A 24,525-nucleotide genomic window follows, 5' to 3' on the forward strand; every position below is an offset into this window, starting at 1 on the left:
GCTTTACCTTCAACATAATCTATAATCAAATCACTTTTCATTACCTCCACTGCTACCACTCTGGTCCAAGCCATCATATCTACTGATCCGATGATTACACAGCCTCTGGTCTCCCTAGTTCTGTCCTGTCCTCTTCATTCTATTCTCAATGTAACAATCATATTGACCCTATTAAAACAGTTCAGATAATTACACTTTTGTGCTCAAAGGCTTCCTATTTCATTGTGAGAAAAATCCAAAGGCATTACAATGACCTAAAGGTCTACAACATTACCCCTTCCCCTTCTACATTCCCTCTCACTCACCACATACTGAATGATTTTTTTAACATTCCAGGCATATTCATGTTTTAGGGCATTTGCAATTGCTTTCCTCTTGCTTTAAGACCCTCTTGCCCAAGATAACCACATCGTTTGCTCCTATATCATTTTGATTTCTTTGAATAAATATTCTATCTAAAATTATAGCATCATCAACCTACCATCACTCTTCCTATCCTCTTCCTTGATCTATTTCTCTCCTTAGCATTTTAAAAATTATTTTATTTTTATTTATTTTTGGCTGCATTGGGTCTTCATTGCTGTGCGCGGGCTTTCTCTAGTTGTGGTGAGCGGGGGCTACTCTTCGTTGCAGTACATGGGCTTCTCGTGGCGGTGGCTTCTCTTGTTGCAGAGCACGGGATCTAGGTGCATGGGCTCCAGTAGTTGTGGTGTGTGGGCTCAGTATTTGTGGTTCATGGGCTTCATCGCTCCACGGCATGTGGGATCTTCCTGGACCAGGGCTCGAACCCATGTCCCCTGCATTAGCAGGCAGATTCTTAACCACTGTGCCACCAGGGAAGCCCTCTCCTTAGCATTTATAACCACCTAACATACTGTATTTTATGTACTTAATTTTCTCTTTTCTAACTAGAAATAAGCTCTAGGAGGGCAAGGTTTTTTCTGTTGTATTCACTGCTCAGAGACTAGAAAGTTCCTGATAAATGAATATATACATCGGTCATCAAATGGTAATTTGCAATGATAATTCTCTTAAGTGTCTGTCTTGAGTACTTAGATCCAAGTAATAGTATAATTAAGAGGAATAGAAGAATCCTAGATAACCATCAGGAGAATGGGGGCCACAGTTGGAAAGACATTAATTGTGCATGAAAGACAGACTTCATCTATTCCACAGATTTTTCTTAGGGCTGGATTTACTGCACTACTCAGTTACCTAGAGCAGGGGTCGCCAGAACTGGTTTTACAATTTTAGCAACAAAAATGCTTTTTAGGGTATATATACACATATATATGAGAATACATATATACATGCATGTGTACTGGGTTGGCCAAAAAGTTCTTTCGGGTCTTCCATAACATTTTACGAAAATCCCAAACAAACTTTTTTGGCCAACGCAATACATACATGTATCTGTACACTCTCTTTTTATATGTCATGAACCCTATGGCAAAGAAAATTTGATATTTCTAATATTTGAAAAAAAAACAAACTATGAATTCTGGTGAATTTTGGTGATGCAAGCCAAGAGCTTTTGGCATTGGGATTGTGCTGGTTGGCATACAAGTGACAATTATCTCCTCTGTGCATTTCTAAGAAGTAAAGAGAGAAAGACACTTCTTCACTTTACTAGGTTTACACAGAGTCTTCTGGAACACAAACTACTGTTTACTGGCCCAAATTAATTTTTCTCAAGGGATTTTTAGAAACATTTTTTGAAATGTGACAATATCTCTTTGCATCTGAGCTTCAAAACTAACTCTTCAAGTTATATATAGAGGCTGAACTGCCCCAAGCCCATAAATATGAAGCTGTCTTTGTCTAGAATAGTTTACATCCTGGAGTTTTCAGAAATTCTGACATTTGTTTAAACTTGTCTTCATTTTTTTCTCTATGAAAAGGCTATAAACCAGATCTCTTTAACAATCTTATTTCAAAGTAGGAAACATCTCATGTTTTAATATGAACAGATTATTTTAAAAGAGGAAAGGTTTGAATTTATTCACAACTTGGTAAGAGATGATCTCCATGGAAAATGCAATGGAAACGTTCACAGGAGAAAGACTGTTGAGGTAAAGTAAAGTATAGTTCTCCATATTACTATGGTAGTCTTACTGAAGGTAGTCTGTTAACATTCTTTTCTCTAGCTTAAAGGGAAGGCTGAATTCAACTCCAAGTAGAGTAGACAATGGCCAAAAAGATTTCTAAGACTGACCAAATGATTTGATATTCACGTGCATTCACATAATTACAAACCTAATAGATATAAACTGATTACAGAAACCAGATGTTGGGACTTGTATATGAAAGGAAGTAACTAAGATTCTAATAATATGTATTTTTTTATTCAAAACACACTCTTTGTATTTATCTACATTTTAAGAACATAATTATACAGTTTATTTTCTTGCTCCAAAATCTAATTTCAAAACAAAGGCCTTAACCCATGTTTAGGTACAATTTGTATTTCTAATAAGTACAATCTATACAAAGTATTCTCAATAACTTTAAAGTATTTTATAATTTTGCGACAAAAATCATGCATCATAAATGGAATATTAATAATGGCACTTTATATTAATGTTCTTTTATTATTTATTAAGTTAATACTCAGTGTATTAATAAAATGAAATAATAATTTCCATTAAGAGTGAAAATGGATCTCTTATATCCCTCCATGATTCAATACTAACTAGCATTTGTCATGATAATACCTGTAGCTATAATGTAGATTATTATATAATCCAAAGAAAATGTCTTTTGCATTTCAACTATTAATTAATACCTACTTGTAACACAGCATTATTCATTACACATTCCAGAGAAGCAAAAGTCTACTTATTGCAAAACTACCTCAAGGCTATTCAGATAACCATGTGTCTCCATCCTCATGTCAAGGAACATCATTTTAATTATAGGGATTACTTAATATTTATATAATGTGCCAGAATATGCTCAAGGCAGCCCTAATATATGAAAGGCATGTATTGCCCTAAAGGATATTCTCCTCTCCTCAAACTGACATGAAAACAAAGAAGAACAGTTTTCAAAAATTATAAACAATGAAGTTTCTATCTCTACAATGGTGTTTATTCCATAGAAAGTAGCTGCAGTTCACTGTAGTTGTACGACTAGAGACTCCATTCGCTAGCTGATTTGTGGTTACTCATCACTTGTAAAACAGGATTTGCTTACTGATTCATGATTTCCGTCATATATTGAGCTCATTTTTGCTCTGCACAGTAGGGCATCGACAACCATTATTGTCCTTGTTCATCCTGAATCAGTAGGCAGCAATTTGTTTATGGTCACTGATCCTGTTTCTTCTCTAGATACTTTTTAAAAACCAAAGAGAAAAATAAGTGATAAGCCTCTTCCTCCAGATTCAGTTAGTCAACTGGAATCTATCATATAATTTTGCATATTAAATCAAATTATTTTTATGGGAATATCAAGGGAAACCAAAGGGATAAATAATAATCCAGTTCCTATTACATACCAGATGTTTTATGTATTATTAAATGAAATCATCATGACAATCCTATGAGGTAGCATTCACAATCTCCATTTTATAACTAAAGTGATGGAGGATATGAAGTGAAAGAATTTTTCTAAAATCTCACAGCTAGTAAATGTTAGGTTTAAAAAACAAAATCAGGTCTGTTTGACTCCATCATTTTTGCTATTATACTACACAACCTTGAGAAATGTATATGGGCTGGGTACCCTACGGTTCTCCAGAAATGCATTATTGTGGCATGGAGTGGCAAACAGTATTTCTAGTTACTTCTTACTGAGGAAAAAAAAAGACTTATGGATATGGGGGAGTGGTCAAAATCAGAAGCTTTGATATTGGGTTACATTTGCAGCTAGCATACTGTACATAACCCTTTATGAATCTATTGGGAATAAAAACCTCTAATTTGGATAATCCCTTGGGGTTCTATTCAGTATTTTACCTCCTGGAAGATAACACAGGAGACAATCTAGATGATCTTAGGTTTGGTAATGAGATTTAAATACAATACTATAGTTAGGAAAGAAAAATAAATAAGTGGGACTTTATTAAAATTAAAAATGATCTGCTCTGCAAAAGACACTGTCAAGAGAATGAGAAGCAAGTCACAGTTTGGGAGAAAATATTTTCAAAAGACATATCTGATAGAGAACTTATTACAAAACATACAAAGAACGTTTAAATCTCAGCAATAAAAATATCAACAATCCAGTTTAAAAAATGGGCAAAAATATGAACAGACTATTCACCAAAGATTTTATACAGATAGCAAGAAAGCATATGAAATGATGCTCAGCATCATACATCATTAGAGAATCAAGAATTAAAACAATGAGAGACCACCACACACCAATTAGAACGCCTAATACCTATAACCTGACACACCAAATACTGGCAACAATGTGGAACAACAGGAATCCTCTTTTCATTGTTGGTGGGAATGCAAAATAATACAGCTAAATTGGAAAGACACTGGCAGTTACATATAAAACTAAACATTCTCTTCCAATAACCTAAAGGGGTTGAAAACTTAAGCCCACAAAAAATCCTATATCCACAGTAAAACCTACCTGTGGATGATTGCAGCAGCTTTATTCATTTTTGCCAAAACGTGGAAGCAACCAAGATGTCCTTTAGTAAGTGAATAGGTAAATAAGTTGTAGTATAGCCCCCAAATGGAGTGTTTCTCAGCGCTGAAAAGCAATGAACTATCAATTCACCAAAAGAAATGAAGAAACCTTAAATGTATCTTATTAATTGAAAGAAACCCACCAGGAAAGGCTACATACTTATGACTCCAACTACATGACAGTCTGAAAGACAAAACTATGGAGACAGTAAAGAAGAAAATGGCCGATTGCATCTTTGCCGCTTCTTCTAAAAAATACAGATTATGAAAGTAACACGTATATTGTCAAACAGGTGCTGCCAAAGCAGTGTCATGTCTATTCAGGGGATGCAGAGACATAGAAAGACAGCCAGACCTATGACATCATAATAAACATTAAAAATGCTTTAAAATGTGTACACCTCTCTCCACGAGAATATTTTGGAAATCAGCAGACTAAACAGCACTAAGTCAAACATTTAAATTAAAAGCCACAGCTGACCAAATATTATTGTATCTGTTTATTTTATTATCTTGAAAGACAGCTGCTTCCTACGTGAAAGCAAATTAAACTTAGTTAACAAACTTCTTTAATTTGATGGCATAAACTCAAAACTGATGTTTCAAAACAAATGTCACAATTTTAACTTACCTTGACCATTATGTAAATAACCTGCCCTTTTTCATCTGTTGCATAGGAAAATGGAAAGAGATCTGCACGGAAGTCAGGGGGTCATAACTAACGTCAGCCTGGTCTCTGGAGAAGCTGTGTATCTTTGTTCAAGTGACTTCATCTCTCACAGCCTCAGCTTCCATTCCATGTACACTCAACGTGCAAAATAGATAAATACACCTGGTCTAAGAAGGAAAGGGGCTCCCTGTCTGCTCCATGCCTCCTGTCCCAGCACAGGAAGACCACACAGACACAGTGTGAAAACCATTTAATAGAATATGGCTCAAATGATTTCCAGTTCTGAAATTCTTTGTTTCTGTGTAAATATTCAAAACAGTATAACTCCCTCCTGATTCACAGAGAACAAGACTTTTACTCAAACAATGCTTCTCAGGCTCATACAATTTGAGGGCGGGAAAAGAATTTGGCAGACTATTCAGGTCATCTGCCTGGCTCTGAATGGATGTGGCCTTAAATGATCCCAGAATTATGTTTTACAGTATTTAGAAAATCCAGACAGGCACTTCTGAAGAAATCCCAACCAAGTTCTTTTTCTACAGCTTCAAAACATTTTTATTTAGGAGAATTCTACCTATATTTCCTCTTGTTCATCTTCTATGGAAACAGAAATAGTAACTATTCACATAGAGCATCTATTTATTCACTCTACAGGGGATTATTAAGCTCCTAAACAACACTAAGCAATCTCCTAAGTCCCAGAAGTACAAAGGTGAACAGAAACCAGTTGCATCCAGGAACTCACAGTTTAGGGAGGAATATTTCTGTATGCTGGGTGGTGGGAAGTCTCAGGGAAAGAGCACAAAGGAAGGCCTAACTCAGTCTGTCCTGGGAGATGGGTCAGAAAATTTTCCTATAGAAATCAATGCTTGAACTGCATTCTGAAGGATGAATACAAGTTAGTCGCTCAGGAAAATGGTACAAGAGAATCTCAGACAAAAGGAAAATGTGAGATAGGAAAGTATGAGAGAGCATGGAATACATACGGGCATTTGAATGGCTGGACCACAGAGTTCCTTCCTGAGTACAAGACCAGAATTGTCTCAGAGACCTCACTGTATCGTTAAGACAGTGTGGTGGACTGAGGCAATCAAATTTGAGTTTTATAAAGACCTTCCTCCATCAGGTATGTGAAAAAAGTATTAGAATGGGAAGGCTGGAGGTAGAAAGTTAGATGGCTTTTTCTGTAATTTAGGTAAGAAATGATGTGGGCTCAACACTGACTATTCAGTGTCTTAAATCATTTTAGTTGCTTTGCTCTGAAACCTCCCACATTTTCTGTGGCTGGGTGTATGTATCATCAAGGCATCTGGATATGGACAATAGCTCAGCTGAGAAACACTTGTTTTTTCAACTGGTATCAAGTAGCCTCTTTACCATACTTTGTAGAGTTATTATTTCATTGTTAGTAGTCAGCTGATTGTATTATTCTGTTTGGTGTTAGAATCATAAAATTTTAAATCTGCAAGAGACTTTCTAATTCATCGGGTCTGTTTGTTTTCATACCATGTTTCTCCAAAACCTAGTTTTCTTTTGGGAAAACCACAGATGAGGCTATGGAATAAAACACAGACAGAGCTCCTGGCCTTGTCACCCAGTACAACCAGGACCGGCCCTGCCAGTCATTGTAACCAGCACCATTCCTGTCTCCCCTGGTAACCAACACCAGCCCTGTCACCCACTTGAATGATTTTTCTTGATTCTGTGTGTTCTAATTAAGATTTTGTTTGCAAAACAGGATCTGTTGCTAAAGTTATAACCTCTCCCTAACTTCACCAATAAAAAATTCAAACACAAGGAAGTTAAGGCTCTTGCTTGTGTTTATACTTAGCTAGTGAGCAACAGAGCTCAAGTAGCAAAACTGTTAACACATTCAGGAAGAGTTGGAACCTCTTCTAGAACCTGAAACTGTCCCTAATCCCCAGGTCATATTCTGATCTTGCCAAGCCTCCTCATTCCTGGTATCAATGGCAGGGCATCTTAGACTTCCTGTTAAAAAAGAACACAGTTTATTTCTAAGAGTCATTTTCTTCCCATGTGAGTATGTATGTTTGTGCGTATTGTGTGTGGGTGTTTCTATTTGTAATGAGATGGATATATAGATTTGGATTTACACATTTTGTTGTAGCTAAGAAAATATTATAATAGGGTTCCATTGCACAGGCTAAACTATTACTATTGGGTAAAAAAAGCCAACCTCTGAATTCAGAGTAAAGCATGCGGCAGGATTTTTTTTTTTTTTTAAGCTTTGGGAAGTTTCACTCTCTGGAATCATCTACAGATACTTAATTCATCAGCAGTAATTTTTTAAAGTAATCATAAAAGAGTGGCTCTCAAAATTTTATGCGTAAAGAATCACTTGGGGAGGTTGTTTAAAAATATAGATTTCCACACATTTCCCCCAGATCTCCTGACTGAGTGAATCTAAGATAGGGGTCAGTAATGTCCACTTTCAATAAAGACGCCCAGTGACTCTGATGTGGGCCTGAAAACCACACTTGAGAGACTGACGTAGCTCTAACTAGATTTTAAAAAGGGGTTGATGTAAATGGTTTTGCTGAACCCCTTAACCTGGCTTGTCTCTTTTAAGTAAAATTATCTTACCACATGAGTCAGGGACATGGAACCAAACCCCATCCCTGCTAAGTCTTACAGGATCAAGTGGTCATAGAGATCATTCCCAGCATAGTTTATATTTTCTTTAGCCTAAGTATCTTTCACCAGACACAAAGTTCATGTGTTTGGCACAATAGAAAGTTATTTCTTGTTCCAAACACTTACTCTATCCTTCATCCTCCAAATATCTGCTAGACAGTGAGATCCATTAAACTGCTGTGTTGTTTCCTGTGTAAAAGTTTCTCATCAAGAGCAGAATTAAGATTAGATATTAACATAATCAAATTTTATCTCTACATGTGTTTTGAAAGAAAAGCAAAAAGTATTCTGACTTTTATAAAAAACCATCACATCTTAATTTAAAATTATTTGATATAAGACAATGCCCCTATTCATTTTTTTCCCCTGTGATGATAAGTAAAAATAAGCTTAAGGCAGTAAATGGCCTCGGAGACCTTCAATGGCCTGCCAAGCTTTGTGCTTGTGGGTTATTTCCAGTTCCATTTCATTATAAAGGACTTATTTCAAGGACACTGGGGCTGATAATCATGTCAAGCCCAGCCTCAGAAGAAAACTGGAAAAAAGGGTATTTACTCAAAGACCAAACTACCTCTTGATAGCTTTGGACTAGAAGAGAGAGGTCCCAATAGATAGTTACTTTCTAAATCAAAACACCCTAAAAAATGAAATATATATAAGCAGATTCTTCTTTTCCTTTTCTGCTCTATTTCTCCCTTCCTTCCTTCCGTCCTTCCTTCTTTCCTTCCTTCCTTCCGTCCTTCCTTCTTTCCTTCCTTCCTTCCCTTCCTTCCCTTCCTTCCTTCCTGCCTCTTTTCCTTTCTCCCTCCCTTCCTTTCCTCTCCTGTCCTTTCCTTTCCTTCCTTTCTTTATGGGCAGTTTTTCTAAAAGTTCAATGAATAATGTCTGACCTCAAAATAGGCCCACTAATACTGAGTGCTTATTATTTATCAAGCAATATCTTAAGTGCTGTATATGTATTAAATCCTCAAAATAATTCTGCTGAAATGGGTATTAGTATTATCTCCACTTTACACATGAGGAAGCAGTGGCACAAAAAAACTAAATAACTATATTATATGATCCCACAGCTATTGTCTGTAAGAACTAAAGTCAACATAATTCCCTATTCCTATGTTAAGGCTGGGAGCAAGCATAATTTCTAACCCCTATTGCTGAAATACTTATGATAAGAGCTCTGGGACTTGCTTCAGTGTGGTGGAGGGAGGGAGGTGTAGGGGAATAGGTGTGATTATAGTTGAAATAAGATCGTCCATGAGTAGATAATTGTTGAAGCTGGATGGCAGGTTCACTATAATAGTCTCACTACCTTGTATATGCTTGAAACATTTTATTATAAAAAGATAAAAATATATGGAAAACTAACTAACTAAATAATTCTGCCAACAAGCTCCAAGAAAACCTGGTTCCTGGACGGTGATCTGTCTCAACCAGCTTACTTATATACTAATAGCATGCTCTTCAACACTTCAAGACTCTTGTGACAAATCCAAAGCTACGGTATCATAAATTCTGCCCACTTGCCTGCAATACGACATGCACCCTGAAGTCACCCAACCTTTCCCCTACTGGGATACTGCCCACGAGTATCCTCCTCTGATCTTTCCTTTCCTTTTGAGACGCTACTAAGACTTTGTCAAGGTGGCTGGTGTTTTCCCTCACTGCAGTAACTTCATAAACTTAGTTTTGCTTGGTGAATACGTTTTTTCAGGATATATTTGGGAGGTTGGCAACTGACCACTGTCTAATAATTATTAGGAATTAGAAGGCTATATTTTGTTATAGACATAATAACCTGTTCTCCTCTAATTCTTCTCAAACCAGAGATATCACTACAGCAGAATAAGGAAATTGATATCAACCTTCAGTAACTACTTAAAGAGTTTTTGACATTTCCTTAAAATAGAAATCCAAAAACTAAAGAATTTATGCTTGTGTGATTCTTAAAGCAAAGAGCTTTACAAAAGTTCTCTACAAATAATGTCTCTGACTAGTTTCCCTAACTCACACCAAATATAAATTGTGAGATTTAAATTGTGAGGATTAAAATAATTAATTTTTAAAAAAACAGTTGTTTGTATATTACAGACTTCATTAATGTAAAAAAAATATTGTTATTCTGAAATTTTACTCAATCAGGAGACCAAGACTGGGCAATTTAAACACCAAAAACAACAAACAAAAACTAAGACAAAAAACAAAACCGGAAAAAAACCTAGTTATCTTAGAATAATGTAGCTTTCCTGATAAAGGAAATGTCACATGGTAAATATTTCAGGTATGAACACACAAGCCACAAGGAGGTCCGGTTTCTTTGGAAATAGCTGTAAATATATTCATCTGAGTAAAACAATCATCTGTGTCTAGTCATGCATGCTCTCTGCTCCCGTGGCTGTCACTGTTGTCGATCTGAACTTGAGAGGTAATGGCCTCATGATTCAAGGAAACTGCTGAAGTGTGTACTCAGGCTTCAGCTGAAGAGATGGGTTCATTTATCATCATAATAAGCTATTACCATCGAGAGGTCACAACTCATTGAAGAGACAGTCAGTCTAATTGGATCAATTCCGTCAGCTTTCGATGTGCCTCAAGGAGATAAGCACTCTTTCACAGGTAATTTTCAATCACCCAGCAAACTACCTGTTCAATAATTCATCACATTTCAGATTGGGATCTTATCACATAGCTCCTTTTTCCATGTGGCAAATGTTGAATTTTAACTACTTGGAATCTCCGACCTAGGTAATAGAGGGAGAGCTTCAGAAAAAGTAAGGTGAGAGAGTGTCTGCTTTACTCGGCTACTACTGTTGGAAGTGACGAGAAGACCTCAGTAATATAAATGTAAGCTTTATGCTTCCCCAACATGCCCTGCTGACAATAACAGAATTTCCTGAAACTACCTGGTAAGATAAGAGTGCTATTGGAATCCTTGTGATTAATTAAGCATGACAACCATTTTTAGCTTATAGAATTGAAGCACTTAAGTGATCACATCAAAGCAATAACCTTTACAACAAAGTCTAGAATAGAAAATTAATAGGTTATAATAGATCAAAATAAAAACAGACTGTTACTTAAAATATCTTATTTTACAACTTTGACAATAGTACAATCTTGAGTGGGGCAGTAAATAGCCTCTGAGGCAAACTCACCTCAAATCATATGCTGGCTGTGACTTTAAATAGCTAAGTTACCTTATAATTACAAGCATATTATTTTTCTCCACTATTTTTTACACAAATGATGGTCATATATACACTATTCTACTTCTAGGTTTAATTACTTAACTATATACCTTGGATCATTCCATATTCGTAGACAAAGAACTTCTTTTCTTATTTATAGTTTTATAGTGTTTGACTGTGTGTATGTACCAAAATTCACTTAATCAGTCTCAGTGACAGACATTTTTGTGTTTGTCACAAACATTTATGAATGAATAACTTCGCATTTCACACGTTTATATATACCAGTAGGAAAAAATTCCCAGAGGAGAAATATATAAGCTCATGTGCATTTGTAACTTTGGTAAAGATTTCTAAATTAGTTTTCTTGGATTGCACCAATATGTATCTCCACTACCAATATTATAAGATCTTTGTCGTTTAAAAATCTTACTAATACTGTGCTATCCATTTTGCCATTTTGTTGTCCTTTCCAAGATAAATGACAATTTCTCAGTGTAGTTGTATTATGAGTCAGGTTATACATTGTTTCATATACCTAAGAGCCATCTGTATTCCTTTTCTATGAACTGTTCATTCATATCTGTTGCCCATTTCTTTATTGAACTGTTGGTCTTTCTTATCAATTTCTATAACTTCTTTAGATATTAGATTAGCCTTTTGTTTGCTATAAATTAAAACAAAATGAAAATATCAAATTTTAAAAAGAATTGATATTTTACTTGATTTGTTTGATAAGGCTGCCACAACAAAACCATAAACTAAGTGTCTTAATAAACAGAAATTCATTGTCTCACAGTTCTAAAGGATACAAGTCCAAAATCAAGGTGTTGACAGTGTTGGTTCCTTCTGAAGGCTGTGAGAAAAGGATCTGTTTTAGCCCTCTCTCCTTGGCCTGTAGACGGCTGTCTTCATGTTCACATGGCATTCTCCTTGTATGAGTACCTGTCTCCAAATGTTCCCTTTTTATAAGGATATCAGTCATATCGAGTTTGGGTCTACCTTAATGACCTCATTTTAACTTGGCACATTATAGCTGCAGGGTATTGATGCTGTTTATAATGCCTATAAAATTAACTTCCCTAATCAGTTATTGATGGAAAGAAATCTTAAATCCCTTTAAGTGCTTCAGTAAAGCAGGAATAGTTAGATACTTATCACATCATTTACTTGGAAAGAAATGAAGCAATGCTTGTTTGCTTTACTTTGGTACCTTCAAGATAAAGTACAAAACACTCTGCAGGTTTCTCAAAAATCTAGATAACTGATTTAATTTTTTCACATTTCCATAAAGCTGCTGTTTAAGTCACGTAATCTACTTACTTGCTAAAATTAACTCGCTGTAATTGTCCATTTTTATTTTTAATGCTACCTTATGTTTACCACCACCAGATGCTGTATCAGATAGCAATAATAGGCAAGGGACAGAGTGTTTTAACAAGTGTCTTATATTGATATAAAGATTACCTCTGTATAAATTACTGCAGCATACAACTACAGAAATTCTCAAAGCAATTGACATTTACTGAACAGCTTCTGCATGCTAAGGGCATTTTTGAGGGCTTTGTACTATTCTGAGGAGGTGCTGGAACACTCAATTCGCAGATATTGAAAGTAAGTCTCAACTAAATAATGGGATGTGTCCAAGATTACAAAACTAATAAGGAAGAGATGCAGCATTTGAATCAGATCTGTGAAAGGCATAAGGATCAAAACACTGAAAATAACTTACCAGAGCCTCCCCATGCATAAATAATAGCTTTCAATCAAGAGCAAGATGGTGGGAAAGGATGGGACACAGATATGGACAGAAAATGAAAATGAAGAAAGAAAATAGTTACTCCTTTGGTAGTCCACAATCAAGGTGTCAGCAGGATTGGTCTCCTCTGAGGGCTGTGAGAGAAGGAGCTGCTCCAGGCCTCTCTCCTTGGCTTACAGATGGCCACCTTCCTTCTATACATATCTGTATTCCATCCTTCCCCACCATCTTGCTCTTCTCCCACTACCACCAATTAAACAGCATACACTGGGTTACATACAAAAACCCAGTAGATAAAACACTCTGGCCATGATAGGTTCAGAAAGGGCGTAATACTGCCCCCCTAAACTAGAACAGCAATAGTTGGTGGGTCTGATCTATTGCAAGTGGCAGAGGCCAGCACACTGGAGGTTTGTCCCACAAGGACTTGGGCTAGTACATCAGAACCAGCAATCCACTGGTTCCCTATAGCTCTTCACTGAGTTGCACATGAAACATGGGTGTAAAAGTGTTATTGAAAAGGATATAGTAAAAATGTAAAGTTTTTCATTAAGATTTGAAACTTTCAAATTGATGGTGGTTTTGCTTTCTTTACTTTTGAGATAAGGAATGGGGGTTTCATGGTCTTCCATTTTACAATTCCAAATAAAAAATTATACAGAGTACCCAAATTTCTATTTTCACCTTGTGTGTTTTGTCGTTCATTTGATAATCATTGTGTTAAGCCCCAAGGCTAAAGAGGTGACCAGCCTGAGGTCCCATGGTAGGTGGCAATCTGTGGAGAAAGCATTATTATTTACCTTTTGTGTTACTCTTAGTTTCTTGTTGTAGGGACAAATTTCATCTGCTATCATATTCCTTTTACTGGAAGAACTGTCTACATTTCTTCTAGTGATATGTTGGTGAAAAAGTATCTCAGCCTTTATTTCTCTGGAATACTCTTTGTTTTGCCTTCCTTTTTCAAAGATATTTTGGCCTGGTAAAAATTCTAGATTAATAATTTTTGTTTGTTTGCTGTTGTTTCTTTCCCCCCAATATTTTAAAATATTTCTGTACTGTATTCTGACTCTTGTGATGTCTAAGAATCTTTTATCTTTGTTCTTCTGTACATGTTGTGTCTTTCTTTCTCTGGCTGCTTTTAAGATCTTCTCTTTATCTCGACTAGTTTGTTTTTCTAATAATTTGGTTCTGATGTACTTTGACATTATTTCCTTATCATTTTGGGTCTGTTTCTGTTGACTGATTTTTCTCCTGGTTATGGCTCATATGCCCCTGCTTGTTTACATGCTTGGTCATTTTTTATTTGATGCCAGACATGATAGATTTTACATTGTTGGGTGCTGAATTTTGTTGTAATTAATTAAGTAGTATTGGATTTTGTTCTGGTATGCAGTTTTGGAATAAATTGGTTTCTTTTAAGGTCAGCTTTTAAGATTTGTTAAGGTGGGTTAGAGCAGCCTGTAGTCTGGGGCTAATTTAGCCTTTTTACTAGGACAGTATTAAGTATTTTACTGAAGTTGTCTCTATTATGACACTGTTCCCCTTTAGGTGGTGGGAAAATGAGCTAGGAATTGTTTCTCATTACTTTTTGGTAGTTCTTCCATCAACATTAGATAGGTAGTATTCTGCCATCCAAGTCAATATTCAGCCGGGTTGAAAGTTCCCTTTACATCTTTACAGATATCTGGATTGATTCTTTCTCTCTCTCTCTGTCTCTGTCTCTGTCTCTGTCTCTGTCTCTCTCTCATTTTCTCTCCACCTTCCTCTTCCCTAATATTCTGTCCCACAAGTTCTAGCTTCCTGGGCTTCCCTGAACTCCAATCTCCCTCTTTCAAACAATGTTGTTTGGGTTTTCCCTCAATTCATTTCACCTTGGAAACTACACCCAGGCAACAATCTTGGCAGCTGTTAAGCCTGAACTCATCTATTTCTTTTTTCTCAGGGATCACAGTCCTAGACCATCTGCTGTCCAGTGTCTAAAAACTCTTGTTTGACACTTTTTCTCAAGTTTTCTTGTTGTTTAAGAAATGTTTATTCAATCATGGTCAGGAGCAAAAATCCAAGGTATTGTCTTTGAAAAGCTTTTTTAGTATGATTTTTGAAATTGTAGTCTTTGATTCAATTAGAGTTTATTTTTATGTATAATATGAGGTAGAGACGGTTATTTTTTTTCCTCTTTAGATAACCAGTGGTACCAGTAGCATTTATTATATGGTCTACCTTATTATCATTGATCTGCAATATCTGTTTTGTTAAAAATCAAGTATCCATATATGCATGGGATATTTCTGGGCTATTTTTTTCAGCTCCATTGAGCATTTTTAACCTATTTTCTCACCAACAGTACTTTGTCTCAGTCATTATTTCTTTTTTAAAATGAGTCCTAAGTCTTTATACCAGGTAAGTTTTGATTAATACTCCATTTCCGGCTTTCTTTAGGATTTCTTTTAATTATTTTTGGCCCTTTGGTATTCTGTATAGATTCTATCCTTGGTACTTTTATTACTTATCGCTATTATAAAGCACTTCTTTTATTGTTAAGTTTTTTTTTTAATTGCAGTATCGCTGCTTTACAATATTGTGTTGGTTTCTACTGTACAGCAAAGTGAATCAGCTGTTCGTATACATATATCCCCTCTTTTCTGGATTTCCTTCCCATTTAGGTCACCATAGAGCACTGAGTAGAGCTCCTTGTGCTATACAGTAGGTTCTCATTAGTTATATATTTTATACATAGTATCAGTAATGTATATATGTCAATCCCAATCTCCCAACACCCCCCCCTTCCCCCTTGGTGTCCATACGTTTGTCCTCTATGTCTGTGTCTCTATTTCTGCTTTGTAAATAAGATGGTCTATATAGGGGACTTATTTGTAAAGTGTTGTTTAAACTGATTTTTGCTGATGTAAAGAAACACAATCGACTTCTATATATTAACTTTGTATACAGTTTCTTTCTTGATTCACCTATTAATAATTTATCTTCTGAGTTCACAAAGCAGATAATCATATCATCTACAAATGACAGTTTTATTTCTTCCTTTTCGATCTCTGTATCTTTTATTTTTTATCTTACCGCACTGTCCAAGTATTCTAGTACAATGTTAAATAAAAGTGGTCAGAGTGAAAATTGTTTGCAATCTTAAAGAATTCTTTCAACATAGATGCTATTCATTTTTGTGTACATAATCTTCATCAGATGAAGAAGTGCCTTTCCAATCCTAGTCTGCAAAATTTTTAAAACATCATGAATCATTATTTAATTTTAACTATTTCTTTTTCTACCTCTATCGAAATATTTTTTTCCCTCTCCTTTAATCAGTCAATATTGTCAATTACTTACACTGACTTTTTGATATTAAACCAACATTGAACTCCTATGACAAAAGTAACCTGGCCAATTTAGTTTTACCATTTTTATACATTATGGATTCTGATTGTTCATGCTTTGGTTAGGATGTTTGCATCTATTTTCATGAATGAGTTTGAACAGGGATTTCCTTTTTCATACCTCCCTGATATCCAGCATATTAAGCCACATAAAATTGCTTGAGGAGTAGTCCTCACTGTCCTGTTCTCTGGAAACCTTGTAAGATTGAAAAAAAAATTTAAGGTTTGAAATGTGACTGAACAAAATAAACGGAAGTAAACAAAATACTTATTTTATTTATGGGAAGAACTTTTTGGCTACTGATTCAATTGCTTTAATATTCATATCACTTTTCACATTTTTCAGCTTGAGTCAGTTTTATTAATTTTCATTATTCTAGAAATTTGACTTTGAGTCCTCATAGGTAGGCTAATTTTGCATAGTAGACATTACCAGAACTATGGGCAATAAATGAGTTCTTGGGTTCTTTTGTTTGCTTTTTAATAATATGTTTCCTCATTTGCCCCTAACAATTCATTTGGTTTATTCTTGACAACAGATCTTCTTCTAGTACTACTCCATCACCAAATCATTTTTTATATGATCTCATTTATGGAATAAAAATTCAATCACAGTTGATTTATCCTATTTACTTTTATGGCCTTACCATTCACCACATACATAATACTTTCTTAATTAATCCATTTAATCTAAGACTTAAATTGAAGGGCATTAAGGATGAGGGAGAGAGTTTGACCTTTACTTCTGAATAATTTTGAGGAATGTGGAACAAAGAAGTCAGAAATACAAATTATGCTGCTAAAAGGAGAGTGGATCATGCTTATTAGTAAGTTTTTAGTTTTTTTTTTTAACCAAGACTGAAATCATCTTTCAATTCTAACTTAAATCCCAACTCAAGAGTCATTTCTGAGCAATCTAACGAAAACTATTCTGTTGTTGTTAAAAATGTAGCATTGATCACAAGATATTTGTGAAGTTAGTTCCTTTTATGTAACAAGGCCTACCCTGTCCTGTAAATCTCAAACATCAATCTCCTTCAAATCCACAGCTTTAATTAGGGATCTTAGGGGTAGAAATGAAAGTCAAGCAAACACAGCAAATAAATACCAGAGATTACTTTTAGAACCAGATACTATTTTGTCTGCAGACTCATCATGTGCATCTTAAAAGCTAAACTATAGGTATTCTTGGCAACTACATGAAACAATTTAAAAGTTTCTCTAAGCTAGAAACAGAAAAAGATAGTATAATGTTGTAGAAAATGAGCATTGTTTTGTAAAGACCACATCACACAAGATTAATTTAATAACACTCGGGGAGAGATTTTCAAACCTTAATCGTAATGCGGGAACAGTAGATAGGCCAAGCCAGATTCTCAGGGAACTTTACCGATGGGAAGAGAATTGCTTTTGGAAGCTGCACTATCTATTTCAGACCACTAGGGTAACCTTAAGTAAATGACCTTTCAATGTTTCAACAGCACTTAGTTTCCTAAAGCAGTAAATTATTCCAACTCTGAAATACCCAAACTGTTTCTCAATAGCTGTAGCCTGTAGCAAATCAGCAGGACTCTTTGTCCTCTAGCTCTTTCATTCCTGCCTAGTTTCATGCTTAAACAACTGCCCTAAAACTAAGCATTAACATGTGTCAAGCATTTTGAAAATAAGCTGCTGCCTAGTAGAGCCCTGTGGGTGCCTGACTTAATTCTCTTTGAATATCTAGAATGGAGGAGGGCAGGGAATTAACACTCGATTGTGACAATTGTGCTAAATACTCACTCACATATGAGAAGACAAACATTTTCAAGATTGCTGTTGAGGAACTAACTCATAGTTGAGATTGTAATCCAGCAAGACCCTCTGGGGCCTTCTCCGGACAGACCCCTTCCCCCACGTCCTCTCCTGGTCTTTTGTTTGTAGAAAAACTGTAGGCTCCCAGGCCTCCCCTGAGTCACAAACCCTGGCTCAAGAATTAATGATTAAAAGGATGTGAACATGTGGTGAGAAAAATAGCAGTTGGGCCAGGAGAATTGGTGAGAATTTAAACAATCAATCAGCCATATGACAGTCACAGAATCTTTAGTTCCTCCCTGAAGCACCTAGATAACTGTATCTGATGCACATGTCCTGAGTTGTTTTACAGATGCTAAAACCCCCACCAAATGGAAGAAGTTAACTACTTAATGACCATAAGCATGTAGCCCCCAGACCTACTGAACCTGAAGATTGATAATGTTAAGCCCTGTGACACGACCCTGTTATCTCGCCATCAACCAATCAGAGAATTGTGCACAGGCTGATCACACACCAGGCAACTCCCCTCCATCACTTTGCCTTTAAAATCACTTCGAGGAGTTTGGGTCTTTTGAGCGTGAGCCACCCCATTCTCCTTGCTTGGCCCTGCGATAAACCTTCCTCAGCTCCAAACTCTGATGTGTTGGTTTGTTTGGCTTCACTGTGTGTTGGGCACAAAAACTTGCAATTGACAAGATCATGGAAATTTTTTAAATGGGTAGTATAAAAATGTGCTACCTTTTTCTAGGCCTCATCCACTATCCACATACATAACTATATTCACTTATGTACTCCTCATTAGTCCATAGAGGAACTGTAGTCAATAAAAATGTTTCTTAAGATGAAAAGTATTCCTTTGCTAAATTGGCTAGTGCTCTTGAGTTTAATTATGATCAGGCAGGTTTCTATGTTAGCAAAGTGTATCCCAAGTGAGAACAGCTTTATTATTTGGGGTTAGGTTGCCAAAAAAAAGGAAGACTGGCATGTGGCACCTTCATTGTAACAATATGTACAACACATCTCCCTTCTGTTATAAGGGACTTATAACCAAGTAACTTGGAAAATGTTTGAAAACTGGTTATATAAATATTTAGGAAAAGCTAATAGCATCTCATAAATATATACATTTTTTGACTTAGGAATTAACAATAAAAAGGCAGAGGAGGGATTATGTATCCACAGCCCCCTGGTCATGGATGTAAACAAAATTCTGTATTTAAGCAGATGTACTCGTTTCTTGATATACTATTTCTGTCAGATTCTGGCAATGGCTCTGATTCCTACAGCAATTACTGGTAAAGAACTTAGCCTCAACTATTTAGAAAAATGGCTTTACTGGATTTACAAACAAGGCCTTACAATTTTCCATTTCCTTAGCAAGATATTAAATCAACCAAGCTAAGCATGTCATCATGACTGTAATTTATGTGATAGGACATGACAGTTAAGATGTACTGTGGTAATTTGTGAGAGTTGGCAGTATTATTGTAGTATCAAAAATTTATATGGTTCAGTTATTAAGGCAAATTGTTTCATTCATACTGAGATATCTGACTGTAAACCACAGAGGGATTTCACATTACATTAAAAAACGTCTTCCATATTCAAACAATTTGCACACCCTGTTATGATTATTTTGTTCACTGAATGGAAACTGAAGCACAGACAAGCACAGCTTTTTGATGTGAAAATGATCTGTGGGGGACATGAAGTACTTCGTTGTGGGTGGATATAAGAAGCAGTTCAGCCAGGATAAGGGAAGTTATCTTTGGGAACCAACAACTACGAACAGGATGTCCAAATCCTTTGCTCTGATGCTATTTAATATCGCTTTTGCTTGCTTTCCTTCTGTCAGTTTGATTTTCAGCCAACAGAAAGAAAAAGCATATGACCAAAGAAGAAATGATGGAAAATATGGTAAAGAATATTCTATTTAAAAACTATCTGTAAGTAAATTTCTCCATTGTAAGAAAAGTAAGACCTCTGAAACTCATCCAATGGCTCTTCTCTAAACTCCTCAGAGCAGTTAGAAAAAAGACAGTTTATGTATGTATTTATTTTTTTGGCAGTTTTAAGCTATAGACATTCAAGTCGTATGTGCTATTTTATTCCTGTCAGGGATTCAGGAAGTTCCTAAATAGAATAGGATAGAATGACTTCTTGTTGGAAAGGGCTTTGAAGTAAAAGTTTAATTGGATTTTATTACAGATAGAAAATTTTATGCAATATACACTGTCTCTTTAAAAATACATATTCAATGAAAATGTGTTTTATTCATTTACACATTTTTCATAATGCTATTCAGAAGCTTGTAAAAATAAGAAACAGGCCACGAATTAAAATGTTTTCAGTCAGCTAAAACCACTAGTTCCCATTCGCATGAACTAGTAAAAGGTTTTCTATCTCAATACTCACACGCCACTATTAATATATTTTAATTTATTTAATCAATGAAGATTTCTTCAAAAGTAATGCTATATTCTTACAGGTGAAAACTAGGCTTAAATAGCATCAACTTGCTAACGAATTTTTCTCGGACTGTCACAATTTCTGGTGTGATTAGCTGACTTAACTATTAGCTGAAAAGGTATTAAGTTCCACAGACCAAGCAAATATTCCCACTTAGAATTACTATATCAAATTTTGTTTCCAACAAATTGTTAAACAAAATAAAATAAAATAAAATGGTAAAAGCCAAGGAACCTATCTAGATAAAGTTAATCCACAACAGGCTGGGGTCGGGGGTGGGGAAGCACCTGCATTTCTGAGATTGCTACATTTGTTTATCTGTGTGTGTTTTTATATGTGTGTGAGTCGGCTTGGAAACAAACATGTACTTTCAGTCTGGCACTTCTCTTAGGGTAGTTCTCTTCCTGAGCTCCAGGAAATATGGTGTTTATATCAGCTTCATGGCAAGCATTAAATTAGTTGTGTAATAAATTTCATTTCCAGTTAACATTCATCAGACATGGTAGAAAAAGTAGCTCTCTTGAATATCAGTTTTGAAATGAAATAGAAACGGATGAGAAAAACTTCAGTAAGTATTGCACCATAGACAACTCTAGAAAAACAGCTATTTCAGGTAAACATAACACTGTCTCTTCCGATATCTATAATTTGTTTTGCAAAAAAATATCCTAGAGGCTTCATTAATTTATTTGTAGATTCAAAATGTTGACACAGAACAGCAACTATGTAGAGTTGTGAAGTAGGGATGCTGTGGCCCACGGGGCAGGGTGGAAATGTCCAACTTAATCTGATTCAGCTGTTTCCAGCAATTCAATACAGTATACATTTGATTTTATCTGTCTTTAAAGAAAGATTAAATAAAACCCATTATTCTTATTGACCAGTTAAAGCAAAGTAGCAAGAAGCAAGCACTGTCTGGACTTACTTTGTTTCCCAGATACAGAGCTGGCGCGCTCCAGTAGTAGCTCTGGGGCAGGGCTTGTCGGGCCTTCACGCTGCTGATGCTGATCTGCTGATGTGGATATAAGTCATCCGGCTGCGGAGTCACTCGAATGTGGCCAGAGATGTCAGTCAGATACCAGCCACTCATGTCTTGTATCTTAAAGAAAACACACAACCATCGTTACTTAGGAAAAGAAACCCCACCCACTTCTTTTCTCTTTCATATTCCTGTAGTGTTCATTTTATGAAAATTTAAAACGCAAGAACTATGAAAGTTTAGAAAAAATGAGAGTTGTGAATATCATTAAACTTATCAGAGGTACTCAACTTTAGGTACCAATTATTTTTTTGCTTGATGTTTCTAAGAGTTTGGATGGTATGATATAGTAACCTGCTTTTATTGATCCAATGTGCTTTTTTAAAATTATGATTATAAATACTTCTTTCTTAAAAATAGAAACTCATTCAAAACTACACATAATGTTATATAAATTATCAAATAGTTGAACTTTGATTTTCATGTTTTTCATTCCACTAGTAATTTCCTGTTTCGTATAGAAAAAATTATTTCAAAAGGTGTTATGTATGTGTTTGTAAAGCAGAGGAAGAAAAAAGATATGAAAGGTAGCTTTTCATTTAATATTTCCTTCCTTTTCATATATTTAAATTTAAACTTTGAGGCTCAAGTGCATTTGAATCTACCAGCTCACAATACTGTACCTATTCCTTCCCATGAGGTTGGAAGCGTTGTAGGAACTCCTAGCCTAGATCCTTGGCCCAGAGAAGGGAGGAGCCTTTAAGGGGGAATTAGGGAATACATGATGATTTGCTTTTCCATGTTTATACTCCAGCCATGGGTGGACACACAGCTACAATTCAAAACCATCCAACCTCGTCAGGACAAAACACTGGATAGTGGGGTTTGTGGCTACCAGGTGCCCACTAGATGTGTATGAGCTGCTTGGTGCTGTAGGTGATGGGGAGCAGAATGGTAATGGTGATAATATGTGGATGAAATATTTTTAAAAATTTCTTCATGTAGAGGTCATTTGATTCTGCATCTCCCAAAGCTGTAGAATTGCTGGGACTGCCCTGGTCAAAGAAAGAGAGATTAAGTAAAAGCTTATGGGATAGCCACACTACAAGATACATATTACTTCCTTCTCTTCCCTTTCCAACAACATCATCAGACATTCTAAGACAGCCCAGTGAGATTCAGAGAAAGTTCTTTCCAGAAGACCTACTGAAATGCAAATATCAATGGACCTAGTTTCTGAAGAACAAGGCTGAGTTCTACCTCTGTTCCTCTGCTAAACATAAAACTTTAGTACATTAATGGAACAGTCTAGAGGGTGAGGTGCGACTCTACAAACAAAAGAAAGAAGTTAGACTAGATGTTCATATGTTGTTGGTTCTACATAATCTGCTCCAAAAGCTATGCATTTGATAAAGTATGTATAGATTCAAATTTAGGTATGAGAATACAATCAGAAACTACTCATAATATTTCAGACTTTAAAAGCAATACAGGCAGAGAAAATTTTCATAGTTGTGTTAAGGATTAGTTAGCTGACTGAAGTTGAAAGGCGAGAGTAGTGTTTGGAAGACAGTTTTATTAAAATAGTGATCTTTGTAAAAAACCAACCCTAATCATAACAGTCTCCTGCTAAAATCCTCCAATGACTCTCCAAGGATAAGAACTCAACTTCTCAGTAAACTCAGCCCTATGTGGTACAGTTTCTCATTCACTCTGTAGGTTTCTCTTTCTTTCCCCAGCCTGTTTCCTGTTACTCTGTACTCCTAAGTGCTGCCACATAGGCTATTTGAAATTCCCAAAGGTCCTCTTTTATAAGGAGACAAATCACTGTCTGTGGAGGGTTGAAAAGGCAATGGGAGTAAGATGAGCAGTGAAGGTGGGAAGGGAAACATGTTTATGTTTATGGTAGAGGAAGAATATCCCAGTAACTACTAAACAGGTAATAATTTGAACTTTTTCAAATCAATTAAGAATGAAGGTATTGTTCAAATTCAGTGTCTCGTTTTAACGAAGAAAGGGCCCTGGCAACATCAAATCACGACTAAAGGCTGGTGGGTAATATGTACCATGTATATAGTTATTAAAGGAGTTTTTATTAATAGGTATCCCAAAAATACTGGTGAGTGAAATACATAATCCTTCATAGCACAATCTGATGTTTTCTCTGTTGAATCATCTGCCCTTGAGGCTAAAGCAACATTAATTCCGTTATTGCTTCACATAATAATCATGGACACCGGAAAGGCTAGTGTTGACTTATTCTAAGAGGTTCCAGTCTACACATCGGTACAAATAAAATCCTAAAGGCTTTGGTCAAAGAGGCACAACTAGCATTTGAAAGAAAATTCTATCACTTCTTCATGATAAGTTTAAGTAGAAGCTCACTACAAGAAAAAAATTAATTTCTTATAGAAGGAAAACAATAGCAAGAAGCCCCGTGGAGCAGCACATAGGATTCAAAGGCTGTTGCTTACATTGCCATAGGTCCAGTAGGAGCTCTGACATCTGTCTGAAACCCCTGAACAGAAACACTCATCACAACCTCTATGATTATCCTCTTGCAAATTGAAGAAGCCGAATTTGCAGCGACTACAGTCTCCTCCTTCGACATTTTCCTATAAATAGAGAGGTGGGTTAGCAACAGAGGTGCCCTTCAAAATGGAGCATTGTCTCTATTTCTGTTTATGAAAAATATAAGCTTTCTATTCTTCATTTTACCTCTTAGCCTTATTTAAAGTATAATGATATTTTTAAAAATCTTCTCAAAAGCTTCTTATTAAGTTATATGCTGTCCTAACCACACTGATGGGAAATAATTTGGATTCTAATCTACTGCAGTAAGTTACAATTTGATCTTCATCTCTGTCAAGGGTATGGAGTAAATGTCATGATAAATACAGCAATAAGTTAGACATTTGGTTTACTATTTACCGTTCTATGCTGTTGAAGTACTTCCTCTTAGGAACACATGATATATGA

General features: G+C 35.8%; 1 protein-coding gene across 1 annotated transcript in view; it reads right to left on the minus strand.

Annotated features, from left to right (window-relative positions):
• LAMA2 (laminin subunit alpha 2) overlaps positions 1 to 24,525 on the minus strand; it is a 450,165-nt gene that overhangs the window by 281,731 nt on the left and 143,909 nt on the right. Inside the window, exons 11-12 of the mRNA XM_065888629.1 lie at positions 24,021 to 24,161; positions 21,493 to 21,666 (exon numbers count right to left, since the gene is read on the minus strand). Of these exons, the coding sequence (XP_065744701.1) occupies positions 21,493 to 21,666; positions 24,021 to 24,161 (315 nt within the window). The remainder of the gene's footprint in view (positions 1 to 21,492; positions 21,667 to 24,020; positions 24,162 to 24,525) is intronic.

Source organism: Phocoena phocoena, chromosome 12, assembly GCF_963924675.1.
Source record: "Phocoena phocoena chromosome 12, mPhoPho1.1, whole genome shotgun sequence".
NCBI classification, from domain to species: domain Eukaryota; kingdom Metazoa; phylum Chordata; class Mammalia; order Artiodactyla; family Phocoenidae; genus Phocoena; species Phocoena phocoena.